The following is a 27,515-nucleotide window of genomic DNA, read 5'->3' as shown; positions in this document are numbered from 1 at the left end:
GGGGGCGGGAGGTGGTGGGGCGGTCCCCCAGGCAATACTGTGACAGCCCAGGAATGGGGGTTGCGGTGGTGCCCCGGAAGTCCTGCGCCCCCCAAGCAGAAGGCCGGCGGGAGGCCGGGTGGAGGCAGTGGTCCCGGTGGCCCCCAGACGTGGCCCCGAAGCCTGGCTCCCTCTCCTCAGGCCCTCGGGGTGGCAGGTGCGGTGGCAGCTGTGCAGTGGCGGGTGGGTGTTCCTCAAATCCTCCCCATCTTGCAGAGGCCTGGGGAGATGCAGCGGAAGAAGGGAGCCCGGGAGGGAAAGACGGGGAAAGTGGAGGGTGGGGAGAAAGACATTAAAAGAAATGCCCAGAGCAACAAACGGACGGAGTGAAGGGAGGTGGACTGGGGAGACTCAGGGAGGTGAGGACAGATGGGCTGTGACTCTGGTCCCCCCTCTCTGGGCAGCACTCCAGCCCCCCAGCTCCCCACCTACCTGCCTGGGGCAGGGAGCCTCAGGTGCAGCCTGGCTGTGGGACAGTGTTCTCCCCAAGCTGAGACAGGACGAGTCGCAGGCGACAAAACTTCTCCTCCACCTCCTGGTTGGGGGGGTCACCCGTGAGAAGGGTCCTCCGCCTGCCCCGTCCGTCAGCCCTGTCCTCCTCCCCGCCCGCCCCCCGTCCCGGCCCCCACCTCCAGCTGTTTAATGGTCTCCTCCAGGCTGAGTAGCTCCTCTCGGATCTCCTGGGTCTGTGTGGGGATCTGGGGGCCACCCCCTGGGACTCCATCCCCTTCAGGGGGAGGCCCTGCCCCGCTGTCTTCCTCTGAGGGGAGCAGGAGCTGCTTCAGGGATAACACTGGCCAGAGACGAGGGGACAGAGTCAGAGGTGGGGCTGCGGCTGGGATGTGGGATTCAGACGGGGACAGGTGAGGGCCCTGTGTGTTGAAGCGAGGGTGGGCCGGGTGTGAAAGGAAGTGCAGAGTGGGGCTGGGTCCAGGGAGAGCGAACTGAAGGTCAAGGAAGGGGCCGCCGCAGCAGCAGAGGCCTAGGGCCGTGGGTGCGGTTAGCTGGGGCCTGCCGGGCCGCTGGGCGCGAGCCAAGGCGGGAAGCACCAGTGTGGGCTGCTGTGGCCCCGTCAGGGGCAGGGTGGCTACCTTTCTGAAGGGCTTTGGCAGCGAGCTGGCCCTCAGGGCCGGGTCTGCACAAGGGCAGGAGGGTGCTGAGGGTTCTCTCGATCTGGCCTGGGTGGGGAGCAGGACGGGTGGTCAGATCCTGCCCAGCCCCCGGTGGACACCGGCCCCCATTCGAGGTCCACCCAGGCTCACCGTCCGCTGGGGACATCTCTCGGCTGCCACCGTTGCCATTCTCAGAGCTGCTGAGCAGGGGTTCGCGGGTGCTGGGGGGCGGAAGTGCAGGGTGATGGCCACACCCCGGACCCCGGGGGTGGGGTGGGGAGCAGGGGCAGGGAGACACGAGCTGGAGGCGGGGAGGTGGGGATGTGTGGAGACAGGGAAAGAGGTCCAGGCTGGGAGACAGGGACTCAGAGAAGCCTGGCCAGTAGAAGACAGGCCTGAGTAGGGAGAGGTGGGCCGTGGTGGGGCGGCCCACACAGACACCCATGCAGACACGAACGCAGAGACAGGGAGGGGCACGTAAGGAAGCCGGGCCCTGACCCCCGTACCTGCTGGGGCTGGGCCGGGGTTTGGGGCGGGAGGCCGGGGCAGGGACCTTCAGGGATCCAGCGGTCTCAGTGATGAGGTTGCACCAGCTGCGGAGACAGGCGAGCCCCTGGGCACTCAGAGCCCCAGACATTCCGCCAGGGCCTTCCCCCACCCCTCGGCCTGGCCCTGGTCCCCCACCTGTTCACAGAACCCAGACCCCCTTACTTCTTCCGCTCTGACACGGTCTGTGCCACCAGCTCGTATATCTGGGCCTCCTGGTCCCATGTAAAAATGACGTAGAAGGCTTTGTGATCTGCAAGGGAAAGGAGAGGCAGAGCTCAGAGCCAGGGTGGTCCCCCTGCCCACCCCCCCAATGATGGCAGAGCCCTCAGGGCTCCCCTGACTTAATCCCCTCTCCTGTGTCTTTAATATCCACCCCCCAGGGGCCTTCCTCACGCCTCCAACCAGCCAATGCATCTCCACCACCATGGCCCTGGGGCAGCTCCTTGGCAACTTGTTTGCAAATTCCTTCTTTCTGGGCTCCCAGCTCCTGCCTGTGCCCCTAAATCCCTAAGCCGCAGCCAGAGCTGGCTGCTCCTTTGTGCAGAAACCTGGGGTGGTTTCCCATCTACTGAATAAAGCCCACAACCCAGCCTAGGCCCTGGCCCCACCCAGCTCTCAGGCCTCCCTCCCACAGCCTCAGCCTCAGGCCGCCAAGCCTCCCAGGTCCCAGCCTCTGCTGCGGCCTCCCCTTCCCCAGAGTGTGAGTCCCCGGCTCTCTGCAGGGTTCCCTACCCACTCCCTAGGCAGCCAGACCTTGGGTCATGGGGCCAGGCCTCACCGGTGGCCACCTCCCGGGTCATGGCAGAGGTGAGCCGCAGCACCGGCCGCAGCATGGTTTTGCCGTCGGGCGTGGGCGTCAGCGTCCGGCTGTGCGACTTGAGCAGCAGCCGGTCGTCCTGGCGCTGGAGCAGCAGTAACAGGTCGTCCAGCAGCAGCACGTGGACCTCTGCAGGGGCGAGGGGCGAGGCCGTGCTCAGCAGCCCCCACCCGGGCTCCCACCCCCAACCCCCAAGGCCCCTGCTCGATGCCCTGGGGCTCACCTACGGCCTTGTCCTTCGTCACCCGCCACGTCAGCGGGCCCTCGTGGACCAGTTTCCTCTTGGTGATGTCCAGGTTCTGCAGGCGGGAGGGAGTGATGGTCGGCACAGGCCAGGCCAGGGCGAAGGTGGCCATGGGGCTGGGTAGCGCAATCGGGGGTCAGGATGGGCGCTGGGTGACAATGGGAAGGGATCCGAGCTGAGGGGCCTCTCTGGCTTCCTGGGTGCGTTATCAGAGAATCCCCAGGGACAGGGGCCAGCAGGGTCACCTTGAACTCGCTCAGCATGGGGTCACTGCTCTGCTTCAGGTGGGACAAGTCCAGGCGTCTCTGATAATCCTTAAGCCGCTGAAGCAGGGAACAGAGTGTCTCAGGTACATGCCAAGAGCTGGGGCCATCCCACAGGGACCCTCAGGGGTTAAACTCTGGGCAAGGCCTGACCTCCAGTGACCCCGAGAGGGAGGAGCTAAGGGTCCAGGGAACCCCTGGACAAGCAGTGACTCCTCCGGGTCAAGCTGAAGAGCAGGCCTAACCTCAGAGCAGAAGTGGCCTCAGACGGCACAGCCAGGCTCACCAGCAGGTCCTCCATGTCCCGCACAGCCTGGTTGACGTGGTGCAGAATCTCCCGGCAGCACTCGGCCGCCTGCTCCACTTTCTCCCGCTCCGCGGTCTCTTCTGTGGACGAGGGAGGGACCCGGTAAGCCCCAAGCCCGGCCGCTGCCGGTGCCCAGCTGGGATGGGGATCTGGGGCGCAGCGGCGTGGCCGGGCTGTACCTGTGTTCTGCCCGATGCTCTGCAGGAGCAGCGGGTACTTAGTCAGTCGCTGCATCTCCGTGGGGATCATGTCCTTCAGCTGCAGGCGGCGGCACCGCGGGCGGCTCTCAGCCTCCTGGGGGGACAGCAGTGCTGAGGTGGCCCACACTTGGAGCTCACCTCTGGGACAGGGACACCAGCCCCTCCTCCCCGGGACCCTGGCCCAGGCCCTGCGCTGCCCAGCTGACCTGCACGAAGGCACAGAATCGAGGCTCCCTGCGCTGCTTGGCTTTGAGCTGCTCTAAGGCAAATGACTGGCGGCTGCAGAAGCGGGAGGAGATTTTCTGGAACCAGTTGCCCTCAGCACCATCAAACTACAGTGAGATTCAGGCCAGGGGGTGTCTCAGATGGGACATGGAAGCCCAGACAAGAGGACAGGGCTGGGGGCCCAGATCCCTGGCTTCCAGGTCCCTGGCTGGGAGGAGGGAGGAGGGGCCGGGCTGTGCGCCCTCACCCGGGCCAGCAGCACGTCTCCGATCTCCTCAATGACGTAGCCGCTCTCCTGCCTCCGCTTCATCAGGCGATCGAGAAACAGAGCTGTGGGGAGAGGTGAGAGTGGGAGGGGCTGTCAGCACGGCAGGAGGGAGGAGGAGCCGGCAGGGTGGGAGGGGCCGTCAGCACCGCAGGAGGGAGGGGGAGCCGGCAGGGGCGGGGCTACAGGTGTGTCTGCCTGACACTTGGGGGTCCAGGGTGGGGTACCCAGGAGAACACAGCAAGCCCCAGGTCTAGTTGCCAAGAGGCCGTCGGGCCCGTGGGGCTGTGGCCCCGCACTCACAGTGCACCTCGATGAGCTCGTCCAGGCTGGGGAAGATGTTCTGCAGCTCCTCCGGGGGGAAGAAGCCCCCGTCGGCCATGGGCTGGTAGAAGAGGTCGTGCAGCACCCGCAGCATGCGCACGTGGGCCGCCTCCGTCACCAGCAGCTCTGCGGGGGCCGGGAAAGGAGCGTGGTTGGGGTGCCTCCTTCGGGCCTCAGCCTCAGAGGCGGACTCGGCGGGTGAGGAAGGGGCAGGACAGGGGTAACTCTCTCTGGGCTGAAGACAGCCACTGGGGATTCGTGGACCCACTGTCTCTGCCGTTCGGCAGTGGCAGCCAGCCAGGGCGACCAGCGTGTCCCAGTCTTCCCGGCACCAACAGGCTTCCCAGCGCCAACCCGGGGAACGTCCTGGGCAAACCAGGGCGACTCGGCTGCCCCACGGCCAGCAGGCCTGCAGGTGTGCTCAGTGTGTGACTGCCCCGCAAGTGAATCAGCCTTGGGTCCTGGGACGACCGCTCTGCGCACCGCGCAGCCTCAGGTCCCGGGGCCCCAGCAGTCCCCGGAGACCAAGCACATGGTTTTGTGTGTGTTAGGTGTGTTTTTCTGCAGTCCGAGGCAGTAGCCGCCAGTCACGTACAGCCCTTCAAAATCCATCATTCCAGAAAGTTCTGAGACCACTGCTCATTTTGATTACACGCTTAGAAGAATCTGTAACCTAAAAAGCCTTTACCCGCTGCCCTAAAAATGCTGAATGAGTACCTCCTTTTAAGTAAACTTCTAAGAGAGGTCCAAAAGCATCTACTTTTGCCAAATTCCCTTCACACATACACAATTAGAAATCACAGACAGAAGAGCCCTGGCTGGCATAGCTCAGTGGATTGAGCGCGGGCCTGCGAACCAGAGTATCGCGGTTCGATTCCCAGTCAGGGCACATGCCTGGGTTGCAGGCCAGTTCCCAGCAGGGGACTCATGAGAGGCAACCATACATTGATATTTCTCTCCCACTCTTTCTCCTTCCCTTCCCCTCTCTCAAAAAATAAATAAATAAAATATTTAAAAAAAAAAAAAAGAAATCACAGAAGAGAATCGAGACGCAAACGATGCCCCCGTCGTCTCTGCGCCAGAAGCAGGCTTGCTAACCTGCCGGTGCTCCCCCAGACTCTTCCCCAGGGTGCCCCCCGCCCCGCCCCCCCAGGCAGTTGGGGTCACAGCAGTGACACCAGTCACTCCCGCCCAACACTGTGCCGGGCGCTTCCCGTGAGCCATCTCGTCATCTCATTGTCATGGCAGCCCCGGCAGACAGGAGCTCCCACCGCCCACGCTGCACGAACGGGGACCGGTGGGCCTCTGCTGGGAACGCGGGGCTCAACGGCAGCAGGGCTGGCACCACCGGACACGCTGTGGGACTCTCACTGTGCCTGCAGCACCCCGGTCCTCGGGGTGGCCGTGCGACAGTGCACCCAATACACAGCCCTGTTCTCAAGTGGCGCCCTGACGGGGATCTCCCTGCCTCCGTCTCCGCCAGGGCTGGAGCGTGTCCCTGGTCACAGTGGGCCGGAGGGGGTGGCACTCACCGCTAATGACCTCCTGCCGCTTCACCTGGCTCTTGGGCAGGCTGTGCAGGGTGTCTGGGGGGATGAGCTCCCGCCAGCCGGGGGGCTCCTCTGGTTCCAGCTCTGCTCCGGGCCGGACCGGCTCCCCCTCCTCTCCAGGCTCGGGGCTGTGGGACAAAGGCCTTGTTAGGGCCCTGGCGTAGGGTGGTGTCCCAGAGAGGAGACTTTGACTCCTAGTGCCCAAGCCCCCCACCCCCTGCCTTCAGCATTCCAGGCCCCCAGGTACAGACCAGCCCCCAGATTTTTAGAAATAACTGTCCTACCCCTCTCCTGTGACCACTGTAGGCCTTCAGTGACCTCAGCATCCGATCCCCAGTTCCCTGTGACTCTGGCAATAGCGCCCCCCTGCCCCCGCCCCCGACTCTCCTGGCTGACTCAGTGGATTGGGGGGGTAGGGTGTTGGAGTGACGTACGTGGCTCGTCGGGCGGGGCCGAGCACGGCCGTGGCGGAGCTGGGGTTCATGTCCACGTCGCTCCGGGAGCGGCCCCCACCCCGGCCCTTAGCCCCGAGGCTGCCCCGGGAAGGCCGGCGGCGGTCACTCACCCGCAGGCTCTCCGAGCGCCCCAGACGCCCCGAAAGCCTGGACCCGAGGCCAAGGACAGAGTCAGGCAGAGGCCAGGACAAGGACAGAGACAAGGAAAGACCAGGACAGGAAGAGATGGGGGGAGACAGGAACAGGTACAGACCACAACAGGGGCAGATGGGGCGGGACCAGGACACGGAGAGATGGGGACAGGGACAGACCAGGACAGGGACAGGGACAGACCAGGACAGGGATCAAACATGCAACAGAAAAGAGGAGAGAGTCAGAGGAGCAGTGGGACCTAGGGGTGCTGGGGCAGTCAGGGGCGGTCCGGAGGGATGCTGACATTTGGTGGGGGAGGGGAGGGGAACCCAGTGTGGAGCACAGGGGACTGGCCCCTCCCTTCCCTGAGGCTGGGGGTGGGGGCAGAGCCAGGAGTTGGGGTGGGAGAAGGGGGACTTTAATACTTAGCTCTTTGGCTGGGAGGGTGATGTCCCCACCCACCCCTCTCAGGGGTGAAGGGGAGTAGGTGGCCCATGGGGAGAGGGGAGGGGCTGGGAGGAATGGGGGAGGGGCTAGCCCTCCCCCCACCCAGGGCCCAGGCACCCACCTCTTCCACCTTCTGGGGAGAGAGGGGCACAGGGTCAGAGGTGGACCCAGATGGAACCCAACTCACCTCCCCCACCCACCAAAGGGTCCCCAAAGCAGCGGCACAAGGACTGGCAGGGGGCAGAGCCTGCCCCCCAACTCGGAGGGGGACAGGGCCCCCAGGCACGGAGCACAGAGGACTCGGGGACTAAGGGAAGGGACACCGGGAGGCAGGAGCAAGGCGGCTGGGCTGAGGCTTAAAGGAGAGGAGGGCGGTCAGAAAAGCGAAGGGGTGGAGGGCAGGGCGGGAGGAGGTGAGGGGGGGAGGGCAGGGCGGGAAGGGAGGAGAAGAGAGAGGAACAGAGGCAGATGAAAGGGGAGAGAAGGGAGCGGAGGAGAAGTAATTGTGAAATGAGAGAAGAACGGGAAAAGAGGGAGGAAAAGGAATGAGAGAGGAGATGACAAAAGAAAAAGGGGGAGAAGGGAAAAGGGGGAGACGTCGGTCGGAAGGAGGGCAGGCCGAGTGGAGAGAGCTTGGAGAGGGCAGGAGCGGACGGCAGCAAACCCTGACTCGCACCCTCCCTGCCCCACCCCTGCATCTGCCCCGCCCGCCCCGGACTCCCGCCTGGGCACCTCTCTGTATCAGGACCCTCCTCGGTGCTCTCTGTGAGCGCAGGGGTCTCCAGGCTGGACGGGCCCTGTGGGGGCGGGTCCCCCAGCTCTGGCGAGGCATCCACACCTGTGGGAGCAGCAGGGCGGTCAGGGCTGGCGGGGGGGCCCTTCGGCACCGGGACCCCACAGTGGGGGTCTCAGTTTCCTTGGCCATGGAGTGAGGGCTGAAGGACCCGACATCCAGTGCCTGGCAAACACCAAGTGGCTCCTCTCTACTTCCACGGGGGACGGACAGATGGAAAGACCACTGAGAACACAGCCACGGGCAGCTGGGGCCCACAGAACTGGTGGGGAGGCCAGATGCTCTGCCCGACGCCTCCACATCCACCTGTTCTCCCCACCCTCAACCAGGGCTTTCACGACGAGGATACACCCCATTTAGTCAGGAGGAGACAGGTTCAGGGGGGAAGTGACTGCCAAGACACAACTCCATAAACGGAGAGGCTGGGATTTGAACCTGGGCCCTTGCTAGCTGTCTGAGGTCCCAGGGGCTCAGGGCCACACACAGATGGTGAGAAATGAAGTCAATGGGGTTGGTGGGCTCACCCTCTACGGCAGAGGTCCCCAAACCCCAGCTGCGGACCACTCCTGGCCAGGAGTGGCCTGTGAGGAACTGGGCAGCATAGCAGGAGGTGAGCAGCGTGGCCTAGCTATCAAAGTCGCAGCCCTTGGCCCGCCCACTCACTGTTGCCTGCTTCCCTCGGTCTGGGAACTGGTCCCTGGAGCCCCAAAAGTAGGGGGCCAATGAAAGGAGGCTGATTGGCAAGGTACTCAGAGAGGTTTCTGGGAAATGAAGCCGGGGGTGATGGGAAATGTAGTCCAATGAGGTGGGAAACACACCACCAGGACAGAGGTCAGGGTCTGGGAGGCAAGTGGTGGAAAGGGTACACTGAGGGAAGGGGTGGTTTTTATTAATAAGCCTGGTGACCAGGAGCAGGGAGGAACATTCGGGGAGAACCAGGGGGCAGTCTCACCATGGGGACCAGGAAACTCTCACCTGGCTCGCGGTCAGGACTCTCTCCAGGCAGAGGCTGCAGAGAAATTCCAGGGGTGTCCTGCCCAGGGGCTCCGACATTCCGGTCCCGGGAGGGCACCCCCAGGCCTCCCTTCCGCTCTGTGAGGCCTGGCTTCTCAGCTGGAGCGACGATGAGGGAGAAAGGGGAAAATGAGAGTCCAGTGAATCTAATCCACACGGGTCTGGGGGGTGGTCTGAGATGCTGCGCTCCAACTCCGTCCTTTCCATCATCCGGAGACCCCTCCTCCTCCTTCAGTGCCAGGGGGCCAGCTCCCAGCCCCTCCTCCCTCAGGCCAAGAGACCCCTCCCTCTGGGGTTCCCAGGATGCACGCTCTGGTTTTGGGACCATTACCATCAGCCTCCACTTTGAGGTGCCGGAAATCTGGAGCTGAAACGAGACATGGAACCAATGGGGCCGTGAGGTGGGGGCGGCAGGTGGGGGAAGTCAGGGCAGGCCGAGGCCGGGCACTCACCCTGGGGCTCTCCCCGGTTCCAGCGGGCGGCGTCCAGGAAGCTGCTCAGTCCTTTCTTGGTCTTGGTCGTGGGCTCATCTGACCGTCGATTCCCCATCACCTGTGAGAGGTCAGCAGGCCAGAGGGGGCTGCTATGTCTGAGCCACCAAACATGGAGGAACTGGACCTAGGGCTCAGAGTCACAAGGCTCCCCAGAGGGTCTGGGGGGGTGGGGAAGGCCCAGGTGTGTGCACCTTTTTTCGGAAGAAATTCCTCCCCGACTTCTTGTCCCCGCTCTTGGTCCGCACCCCGAGGTGGCGCATGTACTGGCTGATGGCGCTGACCACAGCAGCACTGTGGGGAGGGGACGGTAAGGACGCCAGACGTGGACATGCGCACTGCTCCCCACGGCCCTCCCCTCCACATTCGCTTCCCACCCCGACCCCACAGCCCCTTCCTGCCGCACGTCCGAGGACCGGGGAGAGGGTCCAGGGGACAGGACCAGAGACACTGCTCCGCCCAGGACCGCACACCCCCAGTGCCTCCTCCCTGGGGCCCGGAGACTAAAGCGCCTGTCGGGCTGTCCTCTCTGCTTCCATCACCTCTTTTCTTCATCAGTAGAGATGGTGTGTCTGTAAGGAAAGGACAAGTGTGCTAAGCCTGGGGTCCCTCATCCACCTAGCACAAGTGTCCAGGTTGCTGTCCCTTTGAGGCTGGGACAGGACAGAGGAGGGGCAGAGAGGGTGCTGCTGAAGCGACAGGAAGGAGGATTTCGGGAGGAAGATGATCTCATCCTGGCACGGCGGACAGGAGTGACAAGGACAGGACCCGAGCACCAGGCCCGAATACGGGCCTTGGACAGGCCTAGAAACCAGGAGACCCCAAAACTGGGAAAGAAAGGTGAAAAGCCAGACACACGAAAATGCCAGGGCCGTGGGACCCGGAAGTTCAGGGAAGATGCTAAGGAGTGAACCCCGAGGCTGCAGGGGGCCCTGAAATGGGCGGGGCAGCGAGGAGGGGCCAGGCCCACTCACTGCATCTCCTCCAAGTGGGTCAGCAGCCGCTCTGCCACGTGCCGTTCCCGGGCCTCAAAGCTGGCTCGGTCCCGCCCCACCCAGGTCTCCAGCTGGGCCAGCTCCTGCTCCCAGGGTGTCATGCCCATGAGCCGCTTGGAGCGGAAGTCCTCCAGCTGCCGGCTGACGGCCGCCTGCTGGCTCTGCACCACCTCCTGCACAAACTGCCGCTGGACGTCCTCGGAGATGAGGTCAGGCCGCGTGCGGTCTGTAGGGACGGGGCGCAGGCTGGGGCCAGTTTCCTGGGCCCTGGCTCCCCACCCACCCCTGGACTCCAACAGTGATGCTTCCCTGGGCTGCTCTGCCGTGGCCAGGGGGAAGGAAGGAGTCTCCACTGACCGAGGAGCACGGGCACAATGACCTCCCTCCCTGGGCCTCCTTGGAGGCCTGGCCCCTGCTAGAGACTTCTCCCACATCCCGAAGTCCCTTCTTTTCCCCTTACCAAGTTCAAAGGCGACTGAGGGAGGGACAGACACCCGTAGAACCTGCTCAGGAGAGAGAACAGAGTGAAGGGGAGGGCCCGGAAGTGATGCAACGGCAGCCTAAGGGCCCCGGGGTGCTGGTTAGGAGGCACAGGTGGCTCTCAGGGCAAAGGCAGGGGGACTGGGGCCCCCTGAAGGTGTCTCTCACCGCGGTCTTCTCCAGGAAGCTGTGGTAGAAGTCGAGGAAGGCCTTCTTGGCCTCCTTGGGGCCCAGGGAGCCCAGCATGTCCGCGTGCAGGCAGCAGAGCTGGGGGGACAGAGCACGGCCTAGTCTCCCTCCCGACTACCCAGATGGCACTTCCCCTTGCAAAGCCTCAGGCTCAAACCCTCTAGGAAGTGTGCCCCCTGACCACCCCACACCCAGGCCCTGCCTCTCTCAAGGCCTCCCCAGGGACCCCGTGAGCAGCCGCTCACTGTTCATCCCATGGAATGGTTCTCTGTGGCTCTGTCCCCTCCCCGCTGCCACCACTACCAGCTGCACAGGGATATACCAGACTCCTCCTAAACCCTTTGTACACATGAACCTGGTAGCTCATAGGGGCACCACTATCCTATTTCGCAGATGAGAAAAACTGAGCTCAAGGTCACTCAAGGTCACAGAGCTGGGAAGTGGCCAACTTGGGCATGGAATCCAGCCAGCCCATCTCTGCCACACCCCACTGACTAGAAATCCCGTGAGGAACTCCAGGGTTGGTGCTGTGGGGGTGGGGATGTGGGCTCTGATTCACTGTGTCTCACACAGAGCACAGAGCACCGTGGGGCCTGGGCAAGTGGGCAGGTGAACAGGGGGGGCTCACGCATTCATTCATCGAGTATTTCCTGGGACTGCCTATGTGTCAGCTCTGTGCTGGGTGACGCTGGCAATACTGTGGGGACTCCAGTCTGTCCTGACTCCTTGGGGTGAGGGGCTCTTGTCAGGTAAAGAACGTGGTCTCGGTCTCAGTGTGCTAAGGACTCGGCCCAGTGGGGATGGGACTCTGTTTCTGCCCCTGTAAACACTTCCGAACAACCTGTCACCCCTACCCCAAAGCAAAAAAGCATGAAAGGCCATTGGGGAGCAGCCCAGGGGACCACGACCATCCCCCGGCCGAGGACGCGAGGGAGCAGGGTGAGGACAACTCTCACGAGGCCGTCTGGGTCACCTCAGCCGAGCCTCAGGTTCTACAACCGTGCCAGGACACGGCAGCCAGCACCACCCTGGACTGAGTCCCGGAGCTCAAGTTCCAGAAGCGCCCCCAGGCTCAGGTCTGCCGCTTCTCTGGGGAGAAGGCAGTTTCCTGCCTGTTTCTGAAGCTTCAGCGTCAGTCTGCCTACCCTGCTTTCTGCACCCCCAGCCACGTGGCCCAGCGCCCTGACTACACCCGCTCTTGGACAGTGCTGGGTGGCACGGGGCTTCAGGGGAGGAGACCTGTGTTCACAGAGCTTCTTCCCTCCTACATCACCTGCCGGGTTCCCTAGATTCCCAGGTATTTTGCCTAGCGTGGCTCTGCACTGGGAGCTCCCAGGTGTCTCCTGCCTGATAAAGGTTTCTGGGTCATCGATTACAGTTCGTTCTCTCTGCCTTGCAGGCTGCTTGTGGTGGTGGCTTTTCCTAAATCAGGGCCTGCTGTGCCACCTAGATCCGAGGCGGCTAACGGATCATCCCAGGCACCAGCCCTTAATGACTGGAGGGTGGCACCTGCCAAGGCCGTGGAGCACGGGACTCGGTTTCCAGAGTCCGTGGGAAAGGGTGCTGTCGTGGACGGGTGACCCTGCCACGGGCACAGAAGGGGGGGGAGGTGGGGTTTCCGCCAGGCTCCTGGACTGCTGCTCTCTGCATAGCTCTGCTGGGTGTGCTCTCCCGGCTGCACTTGCTATGCGCTGAGCCTTACATGGGGTGCCTGTGATCTCTGTCTGGATCAACAGTGTTCCCTCTGGCTCTCCAGTTCTAGATCTGCTTTTGGATCTGTTTTCTAGACCCTCCCAGCTCATCTGCATTGGCCTCATGCATTGCCCACTGTGGCCCGGCCCAGCCCCGCCCTCACCAGGGGTCCGGGCTCGAACTGCAGGGCGACGTGCTGCAGGAGGGCCATCAGGTGGGCGGGGCGCCGTTTCACCTGCTCCAGGCTCTGGAACTGGCTGTTCTGCTCCTCCGCATTCTGGGGGGTGAGGACGGGGGTGGGATGAGACTGCAGAGAGCAGACGAGGGGCCCTAGGCTTGCCCTTCCTCCTTCCCTTGCATGTCCAATGGAACCAAGCTGCGGGACGGGGGCGATGATGGTATCTATGCTGTAATGGTGGCGTCGAGACAGGTGTCAGGAAGAATGGAGAGGGCGACGTCACAGTGAGAGGCGATGAGGACAGAAGTTAGCAGAGATGGGATGGGGGTCTGTGCTGCAATGGGGTGCTGACGGCAAAAACTGGGGCTGGAGCAAAAACCGTGGGAACAAGAATGGGGTGGTGGGGTGAGGAAGGAGGGACCCCGAAGAGAAAAGGGCAGTGAGAGCACGCAGTGGGACAGCATCCAAGGACAGAGGACTGGATCTAAGGCGGGAGGGGACACTGAGGATGGGACTCGAGGGGCTGGGGCCCCAGGGAGCAGAGAACAGAAGCTCTTCCACTCCATCCCCCTCACCGTCTCCAGTTCGTTCTCAAAATCCTCATCTTCAGCGCCAATGATGCTGACAGGCACCAGGCCAGGCCGGGGAGCCCCTGGAGGCTATGGAAGGGGAGGGTTGGCTTCAGCGCACAGTGCTCCCCACCTCACAGACCCCCAGTCCTCGCACCCCTTGGCTGTCTCCACTCACCGCCCCTCGGGCCACGACGCCGTCTGCCTCCATGGGCTCCGCAGGGCTGGGGGAAGAGGAGGGGCTGAGGTTAGGGGATGGGAGGAGGTGGCACCGGGCGGTTACTCACAGATTCCTGGCCCAGGTGTGAAGGTGAGTAAACAGCCTTCCCCGATCTGGGCCTCCACAGCTCAATGGGGCCTCTGTGTGGCGACAAAGAGCCCTTCAGAGGCCAGCCAGGGCGGGGAGACTGAGGGCAGGGAGTCTTGGAGGAGAAGCTGGAGTCTCAGGAGCCTGGGTCCATGAGAGCCTGGCCCTTTTGGGTCCTTAATGCAGGAGGGGTCTGGGGTTCAGCCTCTGGGATCCAAGGGAGGAGAGGCTGGGGGCTTAAACTCCTGGGACTGAGGGAGGAGGGGCTGGGAGCTGGGCCCTGGGGAGGCCAGGCCTGCAGGCCGGCAGAGTTGGGAAGGTTACAGGGGACGAAGGAGGGATAAAACTGGGGTGTGTGGGGGCTCTCCTCTGATCTGTGACAGGCTTGGGGCAGGATGTTGCTTCTGAACCCACCAGCCCCACTTCCTGTGACAGGAAGTCACAATGGCAAATCCTCCAACCCCCAACTCTCTCTACATAAGAAAACAAAACTCTGAACCCTCCTCCCTCAAGGACCAAGTATCCCTGGACCCACACGTTCTTTCCCTCGGGGATCTGCTATCTTTCCGGCGTCCAGTCCCAGAGAAACAAGGAATGGTCCTCGGACAGCTCATCCCCAAGGTGCGTCTGTCTCCCTCACCTGTCTGTCTCCCTGGCCCTCCTTTCCCCGGCCAGCACTCCCTGCTGTCTTTCCCTTGAATCTACCTCATCTTTGCCTCTCTTCTCCATTTCCTCATTTTCTCTCGTCCTTCCTTCAGACCTGTCTCATTTTTCCCACTGTCTCTGCCGCCCGCCCTCCTCCTCTCCCCTTGGCCATCTCCACCCCGTCCCTGCTTCTGTGGCTCCCTGCTTTTCCCTCTGTCTCGGCCGTCTTCCCACATTGCTTTCTGCAGCCACTGCCCCTGCACCCCTCTGCCTTGCTGCTTCATCTCTCTCTCCCCTGTCATCTCCCTTAGAGTCTCCACTTCTCCGTGTGTCTTCCCACCAATGTCTTCTGTGTCCTTAATTAGTCTGATCAACGCCACAGGAGCCCATGTCAGGTGGGAAGAACTATAGAAACAGGGGTGGGGTGGACCAGTAGGGGGCGCTCTCCCCCCTTGCACAGCCTGGGACTATTTATAACCCTAGTCACCTGAGAACCACCCTTCTCCCTGGCCCACAGGCCACCTCCCTAACACTCAATAAACGGCAGCTATGCTTCTGATCATGATCATTAAACAGTGATGCTTTCTGGGGTGTCCAAATGCCACCCCACGAGTTCACCCAAGCAGGCACCATTTTTATTCTTTTCCATAAAGGGTATCTGTCCAACGTTCAAGCTGGGTAATTTAAGATTTGAGCACTGTTAAATGTTCACATAAATAACATTGCAAACCAAGGCAGAAAATAGTAGCAGTTATTTATTCTGAGAGCTAAACTTACACAGCACTTACAGGGTGCCAGGCATCGCTCTGAGTGCTTCTCACATAGTAGCCCACTTAGTCCTCACAAGCACAGGCACCCCAGGCTACTGCTATTCCCATCAGAGAGGGAAACCTTCACCAGGCTGCAACTGTCGGCTGCAATTTTGGGGCTGGAAAACATGACCATGAACATGGAGAGGCCATGCTCACCCCACTTAGGAGTGGACAGGTTCAACAGAAGCAGGGAGACCCCAAAAGAGCACAGGACAGGACACAGGTTATCCGAGCAAATGTGAGGCAGGCCCCGAAATCACACACTTGACACATATTATCTCCTTCATTCCTTGTCACAGTAACGTGAAACAATAACTAACACTTAACATGCGCTAAGTAACACACGGCATTACTTCTTTATAGGTAGTAACCAATTTAATCCTCTCAGCGACCCCATGAGGTCATTGTTACTATCATCCCCACTTCACAGAGAGGGAAACAGACACGGCTCACAGGTCACAGAACCAGAATTCAGGCCCAGGCTGTCCGACTGCACAGTTTGTGCGTTTAACTACCAGAGCATGGGGAACCCAGCCTTAGGAAACTCAAGTCTGAACCAGAGCTGAGACACATTGGGTTTCCTTATGGGGCCTGGAAAAGTCAGAGGTATGTGGGCCCTGTGGCCTGGGCAGGAGTGCTGCTCCACAGAGGGTTAGGGTTGAGGAAGAATGGGGGTGGGGGATTGGCTGCTTAGGAGATGAGGGTGAGGGCCTGCCACAAAGGCTGAAGCTGTCAGATGGATCTGCAGGTAACTGACAAGGCCTGAAGCGCTCTGTGCATGGGGCTGACCGAGTCAGAGAGGTTTACGGGTGGAGATCCTAGGGCAAAGCGGGCACAAAGCGGGAGAGACAATGTGGGCACCTGGGTTCTACCCAGGGCTCAGGGTCTATATGAGATACTGAATGGATGGTCCTGGTCTCCAAGAACCTCCTGGAGCCTTAAAGAACCTAAAATACAGAGCAGTCAGTGCAAGTCTATAAGGGGCCCAGATTCCATTTGACCCATGGCAGGTCAGCAGGGATCTGAAGGTTACGCCTGATCATGGAACCACAGGAAAAGTAGCCAGTCTATGGGATGTCTGGAGACTTAAAAGGGGACCAAAAATCTATAGGGGCCTGTGGTGGTGCCTAGACCCAGGATCTGCAGGGCCCTTAATTTTAGGCGATGCTACTGATCCATGGGGTCCCCACGTCTTTTAGGAGCTGGGTCTCTGTAAGCGGCTAGCAGAAACCTGGGGAGGCTGTGGGACCTTGTAATCTACATAGAATGTGGCGGGTGTACACGAGCCCCCAAACCTACATGGGAAGTGGCGGGTCTACAGGGGCCCCAAATTCTACAGAAAACGTGGATGTGTGCATTGCCAGGGATGCTGGGGCGAAGGTGCGGAGTCAGGGTCTCACGCCCGCTAGGGGCCGCGTGCCTCACCTGCTCGGGGACGGAGAAGCCACCGCAGCTGCCAGAACCGAATCCTCAGCGCGCTGGCTCCGGGATGCCCCCCACCCCGGCCTCCAAGTCGCTCTAGCCGCCCCAGAGGCCGCCTTTGATTGTAACTCCACTCCTCCCGCCAGCCGCTCTAGCCCGGCTCCTGCCCTGCGACTCTACTCCCCCTGCCGGCTGCTTTAGCGCTCCACGGAGCCACGCTGGCCAGACGGGGCCGCTCTGGCTGTCTCGGAGGTCTGGCGTTTCCGTATCTTGACTGCTCCCGTCACTCCCCTGGGCCCCGCCCCCACGCCGGCCGAGGTGCAGACAGTTTCGGTCGGATCGCCGGGGCTCAGTCGGAACTCTCAAGTCACCCGGGCCTCTCAGTTCCACGCCGCATCCTCTGCCTCCCTAACTCGGGGACCACTCGGATCCCCAACGCTCGTGCCTTAGTTCTCCCTGTGTCCCCACCCCGACCCCGGCAGGCTGTCTGCTGGACTGGAAAGCAAAGCCCCTGGGTTGCAGCGTAGCTCTCCCTCCGACGTGCGGCGCACCCTGCAACAAGCAATTGCTTTTCCCCGAGCCTCAGTCTTCCCATCTGTGCAATGGGGGCAGATCGCCAGCTCTGTCCCCTACAACCCAGCTCTCAGGGTATATATAATTCATGGCCCAGAAAAAGAGATTTTCCAAAAACGGTTTCGAAAGCGCTCTGCGCCCGTCAGCTTCGCAGCGGCCCACCGCGTTTACGGGCGTTTCTCTGTGCAGGTGGCCAAAGCCCAGCAGGCGGAGCTGGAGCGCGGCGCTCGGCAGACGGCACCTGCGCGTTCGAATCCCAGCTCCGCTCGGTTTCACGACGCGTGCGCCCTGGCACGAGTCGGTCCAGACCCCGGGCCTCAGTTTCCCCACCCGTGCAGAGGCCATCTGTCCTCCGCTGCACACTGGGAGGCCTCTCCCCCTGCTCCCCGTCCTGGCACTCGGCTGGGATTCGTCCTCCTGCCCTCGCCCCTTTGACGGATGGGAAAACTGAGGCCCGGAGGGCGGCCGCAGGCCCGGGGCGTGGGGCGGCCGGGGAGGTCCCTCGGGGGCCGGCCGCGCCCCGGCCCCTGGTCCGCCTCCCACTTCCCCGAGCGGCCCAGGGGAGGAGCCGGGCGGGGCCGCGGGCCGCGTACCTGGTGTCCGCGCGGGGAGGTGGCCGGCGGGGCGCCCGGGGTCGGGCTCGGCGATCCCGGCCCTGCGTCCCGGCTCCCGCTTCCTGGCTCTGGCGGGGCAGGAAGTCGGGGCGTTTTTTCCGGGGGCCCCCGCCCCGCCGCCCCTCCCCGCTTCCTGCCCGCGCCCCGCGCCCGCCCGGCACCTCCGCTTCCTTCCCCTTCTCGCCGCCCGCCCGGCCCCACCTCTCCGCCCCGGGCCGGCCCGTGGGCGTGCCGGGCGCGGGCGCCGCTCTGCCCGCGCGTCTGCCCCGGGCCGCGGCCACTCCCGGCGCGAGCGCGTCGCCGCAGAAAGGCGGCCTCCCTCCCGCGGCCGACTCGGGGGTCGCTCGGTCTTGCTGTCTGTCCGCCCCTCTGGGGTTCGGTCCCGGCCCGCCCGGCCCGCCCGTCTGTGCGGGAGCGTCCCTCTGTCCCGCTCCCCGTCTCTCCCTGGGGGTCGCCCCGCCCGTCCGCCCTGCTCGCTGTCACTTGCGCCCTTGGCGCCCTTCCCTTCCCTTCCCTGCTCTCTGCGCAGTCACCTCGGCACTTCCCCACCTGTTGCTGTCCTCTCCGTGTCCGTTTTTCTCTTCTTTCCTTTCTGTCGTTTTCTGCTGTGTCGCTGCTTCCCTGCCCTTCACTGTCTGGCCCTTCACCAGCTCTGCCTCCGTCACCGTCCCTCCGCGCGTCTGCCTTCCTCCCCTCTCCGTCTCGGAGACTCCGCATCTCTGTGCCCGTCATTGCCCCTCCGGCCATGGCCACAGACTCTCCACATCCCCTGCCCCAAGTCCACTCTCAGAGAACAGGTGTAGCCGCAGAAGAGCTCGGAACCAGCCCCGTCGCAGCCCCCTGTGATTCTGGGACTTAGATTCGCGTAAACAAATGGGGTCACTTCCATTCACTCTTGTGTACCCGCTTCGCAGGGAAGACATCGGCTGGGGAGGGGAGGGGCCCTCCCCAAGACACTTTCTGTTTCTCTCAGGGGGCAGCCAAGACTGGCTACCTGGTCCTGGGCAGTGGGAGTGGGCAGCAGCTGGGGGCCCAGAGTCTTGGGTGTCAGGGAGGAGGGGACTGGAGGCCTGGACGCCTGGGTCCCAGGGCAGGAGGGTGGGTGGTTCCCATGAGATCCATGACTCCTGCCAAGATCTGCCGTTGGGAAGCATTTATTAACACTAAGTGGCCGTGCCAGAGCTGGGAAGGGGGGGAGGTGACACAGAGGCCGCTACAATCAATCCCCTAGAGGCAGCAATTAAGGGCTCATTACCAGCTGGGTGGGTGAGTGGGTGGGAGCCTGGAAAAGGCATTAGAGGGGAGGACAATCTGGAGGAAGAGCAGACCTTCCAAGGGGGAGGGCCATGCAGAGCCCTCCCAGAGATGCCTGTGGAAAGAGCAAGTTCCAGGGAAGGGCGAGACGCTGGAGTTGGGGCCACAGCAGTTAGGGACGGCCAGGCCAGCTGGCCACAGTCACGGCTTCTCCAGCTGGACGTCTCCGATGTGGAGGCTGCCCACGTCCTGGTAGGTGCCCTGGAGGCCCCGGGAGATGTCCTCATACATGGAGCAGTCATCAAGGTTCAGGCCCTGGGGTGCAGACATGGTGGTGGGCCTCAGTGTCCCGATGCCCGGGTCCCTGCCCCCTGAGGGCCCCAGAGCTCCTGCTCCTAACCTGTCCCAACCCCCCACTCACCTCGTAAAGATTTTCATCTTCATAGTCATCCTGGGCATCCACTCCGAACTTCATATTCTGCCATCGTTTCTGTGGGGGATTGGAAGCCTCAGTGGGGGGTGGCGGGGATGGTGGAGGGGGGTATGTTTTCGGGCCTTTCTAGATGCCAGGAGGTGCTTTATCAGAGCAAGTAAGGGAAGTTGCTCAAAAGCCACATGTCTGGTAAGTAGTGAGTCCCTCTGGGCGGGAGCCAGTCCCTTCTGGCTGTCTCCACTAATAGCAACATCAGTGGTCAGTGCTACAGTTGCCCTATGGCCTAAAGAGACTGTAGGTCAGAGAGTCTGCGAGGCCCCTAGCCCCCATCTCCACTGGCATTGGCTACATTTGGAGGGTGGCAGCACTTCTGGGTCTGAAGAGAGTAAAGGACCACCCCCCCCCCAGGGTGCCGGCAGGGTGAGAACACCCCTGGAGAACGGCAGTGAGGACAGCCTGAGGGAAGGCTGGGCAAGGACTCCCCTCCCAGCGCCATGTAAAATCCTGTCCTTGCGGTAACTTGTTTACCTTCCATAGCCCCTGTGGGGTGGGTGCTGTCATTCTCCCAAGTTTTAGGTGGGGACCCTCAGACTCCAGGGCCTGGCCCCGGGTGGCTCACCCTGAACAGCAGCAGTGTCCCGGGCACCACAGCGCAGAACAGCAGGATGATCCCCTCGGCCGTGATGATGTTGTTCTTAGTGCCCTCCCCCATGTCCAGGAAGGGTCTGGGGGTCGGCTCTGTGAGGAGGGTGTGCTGCTCAGAGCCCTGTGCCCACCTGGCCCCAGCCCAGCTCCCGAGCAAGGCCCCACAGGAGTCCCCACTCCACAGAGGAGGAAGCGGTCAGTGTACCCCAGCGGGGCGGGAGGCTGCTGACCATGCAGGCACTGGCTCCATCCCCGCTTCACAGAGGAGGAGGCCCAGAGCCTCCAGCTGCGGGGGACCCTGGGGCCAGGACCCACGCTCACCGCGGATACGGAGATAGGTGCCGCAGGAACGCCACTTGGTGATATTTTTGTTGTCTGTGACTTCGCACTGGTACAGGCCTGAGTGGTTCTTCATTGCTGGTGAGAAGACCAGGTCGCCCGTGGAGTCCTGGCTATCATCACCTAGGAGCTGAGGGGGCCTTGGATTGTGGCCTTGGTGGACCCGAAACCACTTGACCTTGACGTCCTGGGGGCCGCTGTCGTGCAGGCAGTGGAGGCGGGCCTCGTCCCCCACACTCACCATCATTGAGGGTGGGCCCGAATCCGCCCACAGGGCCTGGCCCCCTGGGCCTGCAGAGAGGTGTATGAGTCAGGGACTGTGGGTGGGCACACGGGCTGCAGCCCTGGCTCCCACACCTGCCCCAGTCCTACGTGTGTGTGTGTGGGGGTATGAGGGCACATCTGGAGAAGGAGGGGGGTACAGAGGACATGTAGTGTTGGGGCAGGAGTGAGGGGCTTACCTAGGGGAGGAGAGAGACCCCTGGGGAGAGGGAGAGAACACACCTTGGGGCTGAGGACATTCTCTGGGAGGAGAGTGTGACACCTGGGGAGGTGACACAGCCCTGAGGGGTCCCTACTCCCCTCTCCAGGGCCACCTCTTGCGTTTGGATACTCATCTCCAAACCGGTGCCAGAGTGCCCCTGCCCAGGCAGCTACTCCACAGCTAGTCAGGGCATCACCTCCTCCAGGAGGCCTTCCTGCCTACCTTTCCCAGCCCAGCCCTGCCCCCCCGACACACTTTATCTTACGTAATCTTCACAAAACCCTTAGAGGAATGTTCTCTTGTGATGCCATTTTTGTAAGTGGGACAGCAGAGGCCCAGGGCAGCAGGAATGGCTGCGAGTTCAAACCCTGCCCCCCCCCCCCCCCGCCCTGGCCAGTCTGTGGGTCTGCCTCGTCCTGTGTCTCTGAGCTCACTCCTCTTTCTCTGTAACTTGCATGTGTCGACCTGGGGGTCAGGGGTGAATTTAGTTCTTGCTCTGGGGATTAGGGGAGTGTCTCAGCAGGGCGAGTGGCCCAGACTGGGTGCTCTGGGAAACCCCAGCTTTCAGTGCCTCAGGCCAGTCCACAGGCCTGTGCTGCCTCTTAACTGAGAGGGAAGTGGGGGGAGGTGAGGAAGAAACAAGGAGGAAGAAGTGGGGAAAGAGGCAGCAACCTCAGGGTCAGGGGTTCTAATCCTGACTCCCAGTGTAGCCTTGTGTGACCAGCTTCCTCTCTGAACTCCTCGGTTAAACAGGTGGTCACAACCCCTGCCAGCTGACTTTGCTGAGGGAGGCTGGGGAGGGTGGTGTGGTGGGAAGCACCCCTCCCCCAGCACTAGAAGGGGCTCCTCCGCGGGGAGGAGGTGGGGGACTGGGATTGGAGCCAGTGAAAGGGAGAGCTTTTTCTTCCCTCTCAAGCTGAGTGCTCCCCCAGGTCCCTTCCTGTCCCCAGCTCTGAAGCTCAGTCAAGGGTCATCCTAATTCCTCACTTTGACCTGTGGGACGGGGTGGGGAAGGCAGTTCTGGCCCCTGCCTCCCTCCATGGGGTGGTGGATGCCCCTTCAATGTGGCCGAGCCCCCTGCAGCCTCCCCTAGGCCCGTTTGAGACACAGACGGAGTTTCAGCAGATGCCTCTCCCCACTCCCCTCCTGTTGGCTCCTCTCCGTCCCACTCCCTGAAGCCCTTCCTTCTGCCTGTGCTCTCTCGCCAGCCTCCTCAATTCCCCTCCCTCCACCCCTCTCCCCCGTACACTTCTGTTAGCCACCTACCCAGGCCAGCAGCACAGATCAGGAGGAGGAAGACTGTCCCAGGCGGGGGTTGCAGGACTCCAGGACCCCCAGGCATCTTCCTACCAGTGGGTCGGCTCGTCTGGGTGTGCAGCAGTCCTGGGGTACCAGCTCCCACCTCGGTGGGCCCCAGACTCCACCCTACTTCCTGCCGAGCCCTGCCGGAGATGGGCTCCACCGGCCCCACTGCTGGGCCCTTCTCGGGGCAGCTCCTGCCAGCAGTGCTTCAGGCTGGGAGCAGAGAGGAACTGCTCCCTGCACCTGTGGTGGCCACAATTCCCCTGAGAGGAGCTTGCTGGGGTGGGGGAAAGAGGCTAGTTCACGGCCTGGCTCCTCCCTGGGTGTCTGCTGTGTGCAGGTGGTCAGGGCAGCGACTCTGAGCTTTGTTAGTCTGTGCCCCACTGGCCTTGGGGGAAACATGTGCCCTGTCTGAGCCTCTGTGTCCTCACTTCGTGGGGTTGGGAGTGAGGGTGGAAAGGCATCGTGCATGCGCAGCCCGGCACACACCACCCGCCACGTAGTAGGTGCTCAGTAAATGCTGGTTATTATTAATGCTCACGAGGAATAAATGAGGCAGGCCTGTTTATGACTAAGCAGGGTCTTCACTTTCCCCAAATGCCAAGAGTCTTGGCATATTGCTTATGCTATAAGCAATAAACTATAGTTGTCCTGATTTCCCCCCTTTGCCTCCTTCCATCCAGCAGCCCCCCAGCCCCTCAGGCAATCTCCCCACCATTATTCACGTCCATGGGTCATGTGTGTAGGTTCTTTGGCTACTCCCTTTCCTATACTGTGCTTTACATCCCCGTGGCTATTCTGTAACTACCTATTTGTACTTCCTTTTTTTTTTTTTAAAGACTTTATTTATTTTTAGAGAAAGGGAAAGGGAGGGGGAAAGAGAGAGAAACATCAGTCGATTGGTTACTTCTGACATGCCCTCAAGTGGGGACCCAGCCTGCAACCCAGGCAGGCATGTGTCCTGACTGAGAATTGAACTGGTGACTTTTCCGTGTGCAGGCGGGCACTCGATCCACTGAGCCACACCAGCCAGGGCCCTATTTGTACTTCTTAATCCCCTCACCTCGTCACTCATTCCCCTACATTCCCCTCCCTTCTGGCAACCACCAAACACTCTCTATGTCCATGATTCTGTCTCTGTTCTTGTTTGCTTAGTTTGTGTTTTAGATACAGTTCTTGATCGATATGGTTTTTTTTTTTTTGCACTTTTTTGGTTCAGGTTTGATCTTTTTTTTTAAGTAAGTCCCTTTAACATTTCATATAATAATGGTTTGATGCCCTGGTTGGTGTGGCTCAGTGGATTGGGTGCCAGCCTGTGAACCAAAAGGTCACAGGTTCAATTCCCAGTCAGGGCACATGCCTGGGTTGCAGGCTGGGACTCTGGTTGGGGGCATGCGAGAGGCAACCATACACTGATGTTTCTTTCCCTCTTTTTCTCTCTCCATTCCTCTCTCTAAAAATAAGTAAGTAAAGTCTTTTTAAAAAAATCATGGTTTGGTGATGAACTCCTTTAGATTTTTCTTATCTGGGAAGCTCTTTATCTCCGCTTCAATTCTAAATGGTAGCTTTGCTGGGTAGAACAATATTGGCTGTATGTCCCTGCTTTTTTTGACCTGGAATATTTCTTGCCAGTCCCATCTAGCCTGCATAATTTCTTTTGAGAAATCAGCAGACAGTCTTATGGGAACTCCCATGTAGGTAACCAACTTCTTTTCTCTCCCTGCTTTTAAGGTTCTCTTCTTATCTTTAACCTCTGGCATTTTAATGATGATGTGTCTTGGGGTGCTCCTTCTGGCACCCCTATGATACGAATGTTGGATTGCCTAATGTTGTCCCAGAGGCTGATTATACTATCCTTACTTTTTGGATTCTTTTTTCTTCTTCTTGTTCTGATTGGTTGTTTTTTGCTTCCTTTTGTTCCAAAGCATTGTTTTAATTCTGGGCTTCATTCACTCTACTGTTGCTTCCCTAAAAATTGTTTTTTTTTTTAAAGATTTTATTTATTTCTTTTTAGAGAGAGAGGAAGAGGAGACAGAGGAGGAGAGAACCATCAGTGTGTGGTTGCTCCTCATGCTCCTCATACTGGGACCTGGCCTGCAACCCAGACACGTGCCCTGACTGGGAACTGAACTGGCCACCCTTTGGTTGGCAGCCCACGCTCAATCCACTGAGCTACAGCAGCCAGGGCTGAAAATTGTTCTTTAGCCCTGGCTGGTGTAGCTCAGTGGATTGAGCGTGGGCCTGGGAACCAAGCAACCACGGTTCGATTCCCAGTCAGGGCACATGCCTGGGTTGCAGGCCAGTTCTCTCCCTCTCTCCTTCCTTTCCCCTCTAAAGATAGATAAATAAATAAAATCTTAAAAAAAAAATTGTTCTTTATTTCAGTTGGTGTATCCTTCATTTCTGAGTGGATTGTTTTTATGCTGCTGAGGTCCTCTCTAAGTTCTTTGAGCCTCCTTTTAAGCAGTGTTCTGAACTCTGCATCAGATAGATTGCTTATCTCCATATCTTTTTCTGGAGTTTTGATCTGCTCTTTCATCTGGGCCATGTTTCTTTGTCTCTGCATTTTAGCAGCCTCCCTGTGTTTGTTTCTATGTATTAGGCAGAGCTGCTTTGACTCCCTGTCTTGGTAGCATGGCCTAATGTAGTAGGTGTCCTGTAGGGTCCAGTGGCACAGCCTCCCCTGTCACCCAAGCTGGATACTGAATGTGTGTTTTGCATGTGGTTTGAGTACACCCATCTCTTGTAGTTGAGCCTTAGTTGCTGTTGGCAGACCACCGGGAGGAATTTACCCAGGCCAGTCAGCTGCAAGGATTGGCTGTGACCACTGACCACCAATGTCCATCCTCTATGGAGGATCAACTGTGCAGGGCAGGGTGGTGGCGTTCCGGCATGGTCTGTAGCTGTCCACTAGGTGTGCTGGCCCTGGGGTTTCCTGGGTGGTATAGGCCAAGGTCAGCCCCCACCTGTATTTTGTCCAGGGCCACTCTGCCTGAGCTATAGAGCAATTTGAAATGGCTGCTACTTGTGCCGAGTTTGGAGATTCCCAGGTGAAGCCAAGTCGTAAATCTAGGCTGGCTGCTGCTAGTGCTGGGCCCGTGGCTCACTGAGGCCAGCTGTTGCTTGTTTGAGAAGATTTAGGAAGTTGTGAAGCAGGAGACAAGACCAGACATTCACATGGAAAAGCAGCTTGAGTGGGCCTGTAAGTTGGGCGAGGCAGAGCCTCTGGGGATCTCCAAGGCGTGTCAAATAAGGTTATCCAAATCACTCAGCTAGGGCACCAGCGTGGCAGCTCTGTCCTCCGTGGGGCAGGTTTAGAAAAGGGACAATGGCCTCTGCTCGCCTTGAGGCCAGACACTTCAGGTCCTCCCTACATGCCACTGGTGCCTTTCAAGCTGCCACCCTGGTGCTGGAGCTCAGAGGGAGTGAGTCTGATTAGGTGAGTCCACGTGAGGGTTCTTTAAGAGGAACTGCTTGGGGCTCTAGAAGTTTCTTGTACCAGACTCAATCCCTGCTGGTTTTTGCAGCTGAAGTTGTCAGGACTTATTTTCTAGCCACTGGAACCCTGGGCTGCAGGGGCCTGGTGTGGGGCCGGGGCTCCTTGCTCCTGAAATAGCCCTCCCAAATTTTTATCCATCACACGCGGGTGACGGACCAGCCTGTTCCACATCTGTGCTCCTACCAATCTGGGTGGATGTGGTTTCTTTAATTCCGTAGTTATCAGACTTCCATTCAACTTGATTTCTGATGGTTCTGAGTGTTGATTGTTCTATATTTTTGTTGTAATTTTGATGTGGTTGTGCGAGGAGGTGAGCCGTGTCTGACTATGCGCCATGTTGACTGGAAGTCCGAAGCCTTGGCATTTTTAATCCGAGAGATTAGGGTGAGAGTATCGCCCTAGTGTTGGCATGAAATGATGTTCCCTGTACCCAGAGAGTGAATAGCCACGGTGGGTACTTTTCGGTCAGCTTCCCCACAAGTGGACAAGCCCATTTACAGAGGAGAAGCTGAGGCCCAGAGAGGGGACGTTTTCACTGTCACACGCCTGGTGTTATGTAGGCTGGTGGAGGAGCAGGGATTCAAAGTCGCTGTGTGCCCAGGTTCCTCTGAGCATCGTTTTAGGTCACATGGGAGTGAAATGAGGTCTGAGGGGGTGGGGGCGGTGAACGATACATGGTCGTTGAGATGTTTCCAAGCAGTAAGAGAACCATCACACACTCTCGTATATAAGGAAAAAAAAGGTACTGTCAGGCGATTTTTGGTAGCAAAAACCAGGAAACAAGTGAAAGCCCATGTATAGGAGGATGGATGTGCACCCTCCTCCGACAGAGAAGTGCACAGCAGGCAGAAAGGCAGAGCTTCCCACGTCGGCGGGGCTGCACCGAGGAAAAAAAACAACCATGAAAATGAGAAGGCGCGGTAGCGTGAAACAGTTGACTTGTTTTCGAAAGGCAAAACAACACTGTGAGCTGTCAGGGGCACGTGTGTCTGTAGTGAAGGTGTAGACCCCCGAGGGGACGTGACAGCAGTTCCTGACAGGCGTCACCTCTGGGGGAGCCAGGAGGTTGTGACCGGGAAGGGTGCACAGAGGGCTTGGACCACCTCCACTTTATGACTTGTTTTGTTTCTTCAGTCGTGTGGTGGGTTCATGAGTCTTCGTTACACTACCACCTGCACTGTTTGGCTTGCTTGAAGTATTTCATAATTTTTAGAAAAGCAACCCTCACAAAAGAGCACGGCCTCCAAATCGCCATCCCTGGGTTTGAATCTCAACTCTGCCAACTGACTGGTCAGTCCTCTGAGCCTCAGTTTCTTCTCCTGTACTGTGGCCACAACACTCCACCTTGTGAGGCTGTGAGGGTGCTTAGCATAGTTCCTAGGAGAAGGTCCTCTCCTTTGGCTGGGTGGCCCTCTCCCTTTTCCTCCAGGGACCCCAGTGTTCTGTGGGGACCCTCGATGTATACAGCAGGTCACTAGTCCCTCCGTGCTTCAGTTCTTCCTCATGATTCCCTTCTAAGGAAGAAGCTTCTGCGGCCCTAGAAATTCGCCTGCTCCACATCCACCAGCGGCTGAGCGGGTTTCTAGGCTCTCGACTGCCGCCCAGTGGTGGAGAGGCGCGGCCGCAGGATTGCGGGCCCTCTCAGGGCTGTCTGGCCTGCTTGGGCGCCTCCACCTCCCACTCACCCGGTGCCTCTGGGGTTGGGCGCTGTGCATGGGAACCAGATGACTGGCACTGGGTTCTCATGAGAACTCTTGGAGATGTCTGCAATCTGAGTTAGCAAAAGAGGAAACTGGGGCCAGAACGAGGAGTAACCTTGGGCCTCATTTAACCATTTCCCTCACTTCCGAGGGACA

General features: G+C 60.1%; 2 protein-coding genes across 7 annotated transcripts; both read right to left on the bottom strand.

Moving 5' to 3' along the window:
• Nucleotides 1–39: 39 nt before the first annotated feature.
• On the bottom strand, nt 40–17,814 carry ARHGEF1 (Rho guanine nucleotide exchange factor 1). 6 transcript variants are annotated; one of them, XM_037160002.2, is made up of 32 exons: nt 17,683–17,814; nt 15,071–15,210; nt 13,509–13,554; nt 13,337–13,420; nt 12,747–12,860; nt 10,871–10,969; nt 10,683–10,725; nt 10,202–10,448; nt 9,770–9,799; nt 9,422–9,521; nt 9,189–9,288; nt 9,068–9,103; nt 8,698–8,835; nt 7,662–7,767; nt 7,051–7,062; nt 6,330–6,497; nt 5,878–6,023; nt 4,325–4,471; nt 4,004–4,086; nt 3,738–3,863; nt 3,511–3,625; nt 3,311–3,411; nt 3,007–3,084; nt 2,741–2,816; nt 2,479–2,646; nt 1,863–1,950; nt 1,658–1,744; nt 1,302–1,372; nt 1,131–1,217; nt 669–832; nt 472–574; nt 40–259 (listed from the first exon to the last, which is right to left on the bottom strand). In XM_037160002.2, the coding sequence occupies exons 2-31, from the start codon at nt 15,082–15,084 to the stop codon at nt 491–493; spliced, it is 2,958 nt and encodes a 985-aa protein (XP_037015897.2). In that variant the 5' UTR covers nt 15,085–15,210; nt 17,683–17,814; the 3' UTR covers nt 40–259; nt 472–490. The 6 variants fall into 6 exon arrangements, with proteins under 6 accessions (XP_037015897.2, XP_037015898.2, XP_037015899.2 ...); XM_037160003.2 differs by lacking the exon at nt 7,051–7,062; XM_037160004.2 differs by lacking the exon at nt 15,071–15,210.
• A 1,027-nt stretch (nt 17,815–18,841) lies between these two features.
• Nucleotides 18,842–22,423, bottom strand: CD79A (CD79a molecule). Its single transcript, XM_037160057.2, has 5 exons — nt 22,125–22,423; nt 20,357–20,665; nt 20,010–20,128; nt 19,379–19,447; nt 18,842–19,272 (listed from the first exon to the last, which is right to left on the bottom strand). The coding sequence occupies exons 1-5, from the start codon at nt 22,198–22,200 to the stop codon at nt 19,159–19,161; spliced, it is 687 nt and encodes a 228-aa protein (XP_037015952.2). The 5' UTR covers nt 22,201–22,423; the 3' UTR covers nt 18,842–19,158.
• Between the last annotated feature and the right edge of the window lie 5,092 nt (nt 22,424–27,515).

This window comes from Artibeus jamaicensis, unplaced genomic scaffold (genome assembly GCF_021234435.1).
Source record: "Artibeus jamaicensis isolate MK-2021 breed Jamaican fruit bat unplaced genomic scaffold, CSHL_Jam_final scaffold_36, whole genome shotgun sequence".
In the NCBI taxonomy this organism is placed as follows: Eukaryota; Metazoa; Chordata; class Mammalia; order Chiroptera; family Phyllostomidae; genus Artibeus; species Artibeus jamaicensis.
Note: the sequence above shows the minus strand (reverse complement) of the source record. Positions and strands in the feature narration are given on the sequence as shown.

Coding starts and splice junctions, on each gene's coding strand:
- CD79A (XM_037160057.2), bottom strand. CDS start 22,200: ATGCCTGGGGGTCCTGGAGTCCTGCAACCCCCGCCTGGGACAGTCTTC. Junction 20,666..22,124: donor GATCTGTGCTGCTGGCCTGG/GTAGGTGGCTAA, acceptor ACCTCTCTGCAG/GCCCAGGGGGCCAGGCCCTG. Junction 19,273..19,378: donor AAGATGAAAATCTTTACGAG/GTGAGTGGGGGG, acceptor TCTGCACCCCAG/GGCCTGAACCTTGATGACTG.
- ARHGEF1 (XM_037160002.2), bottom strand. Junction 10,726..10,870: donor GCTTCCTGGAGAAGACCGCG/GTGAGAGACACC, acceptor TCTCCTGAGCAG/GTTCTACGGGTGTCTGTCCC. Junction 7,768..8,697: donor GAGTCCTGACCGCGAGCCAG/GTGAGAGTTTCC, acceptor CTGCTCCCACAG/GTGTGGATGCCTCGCCAGAG.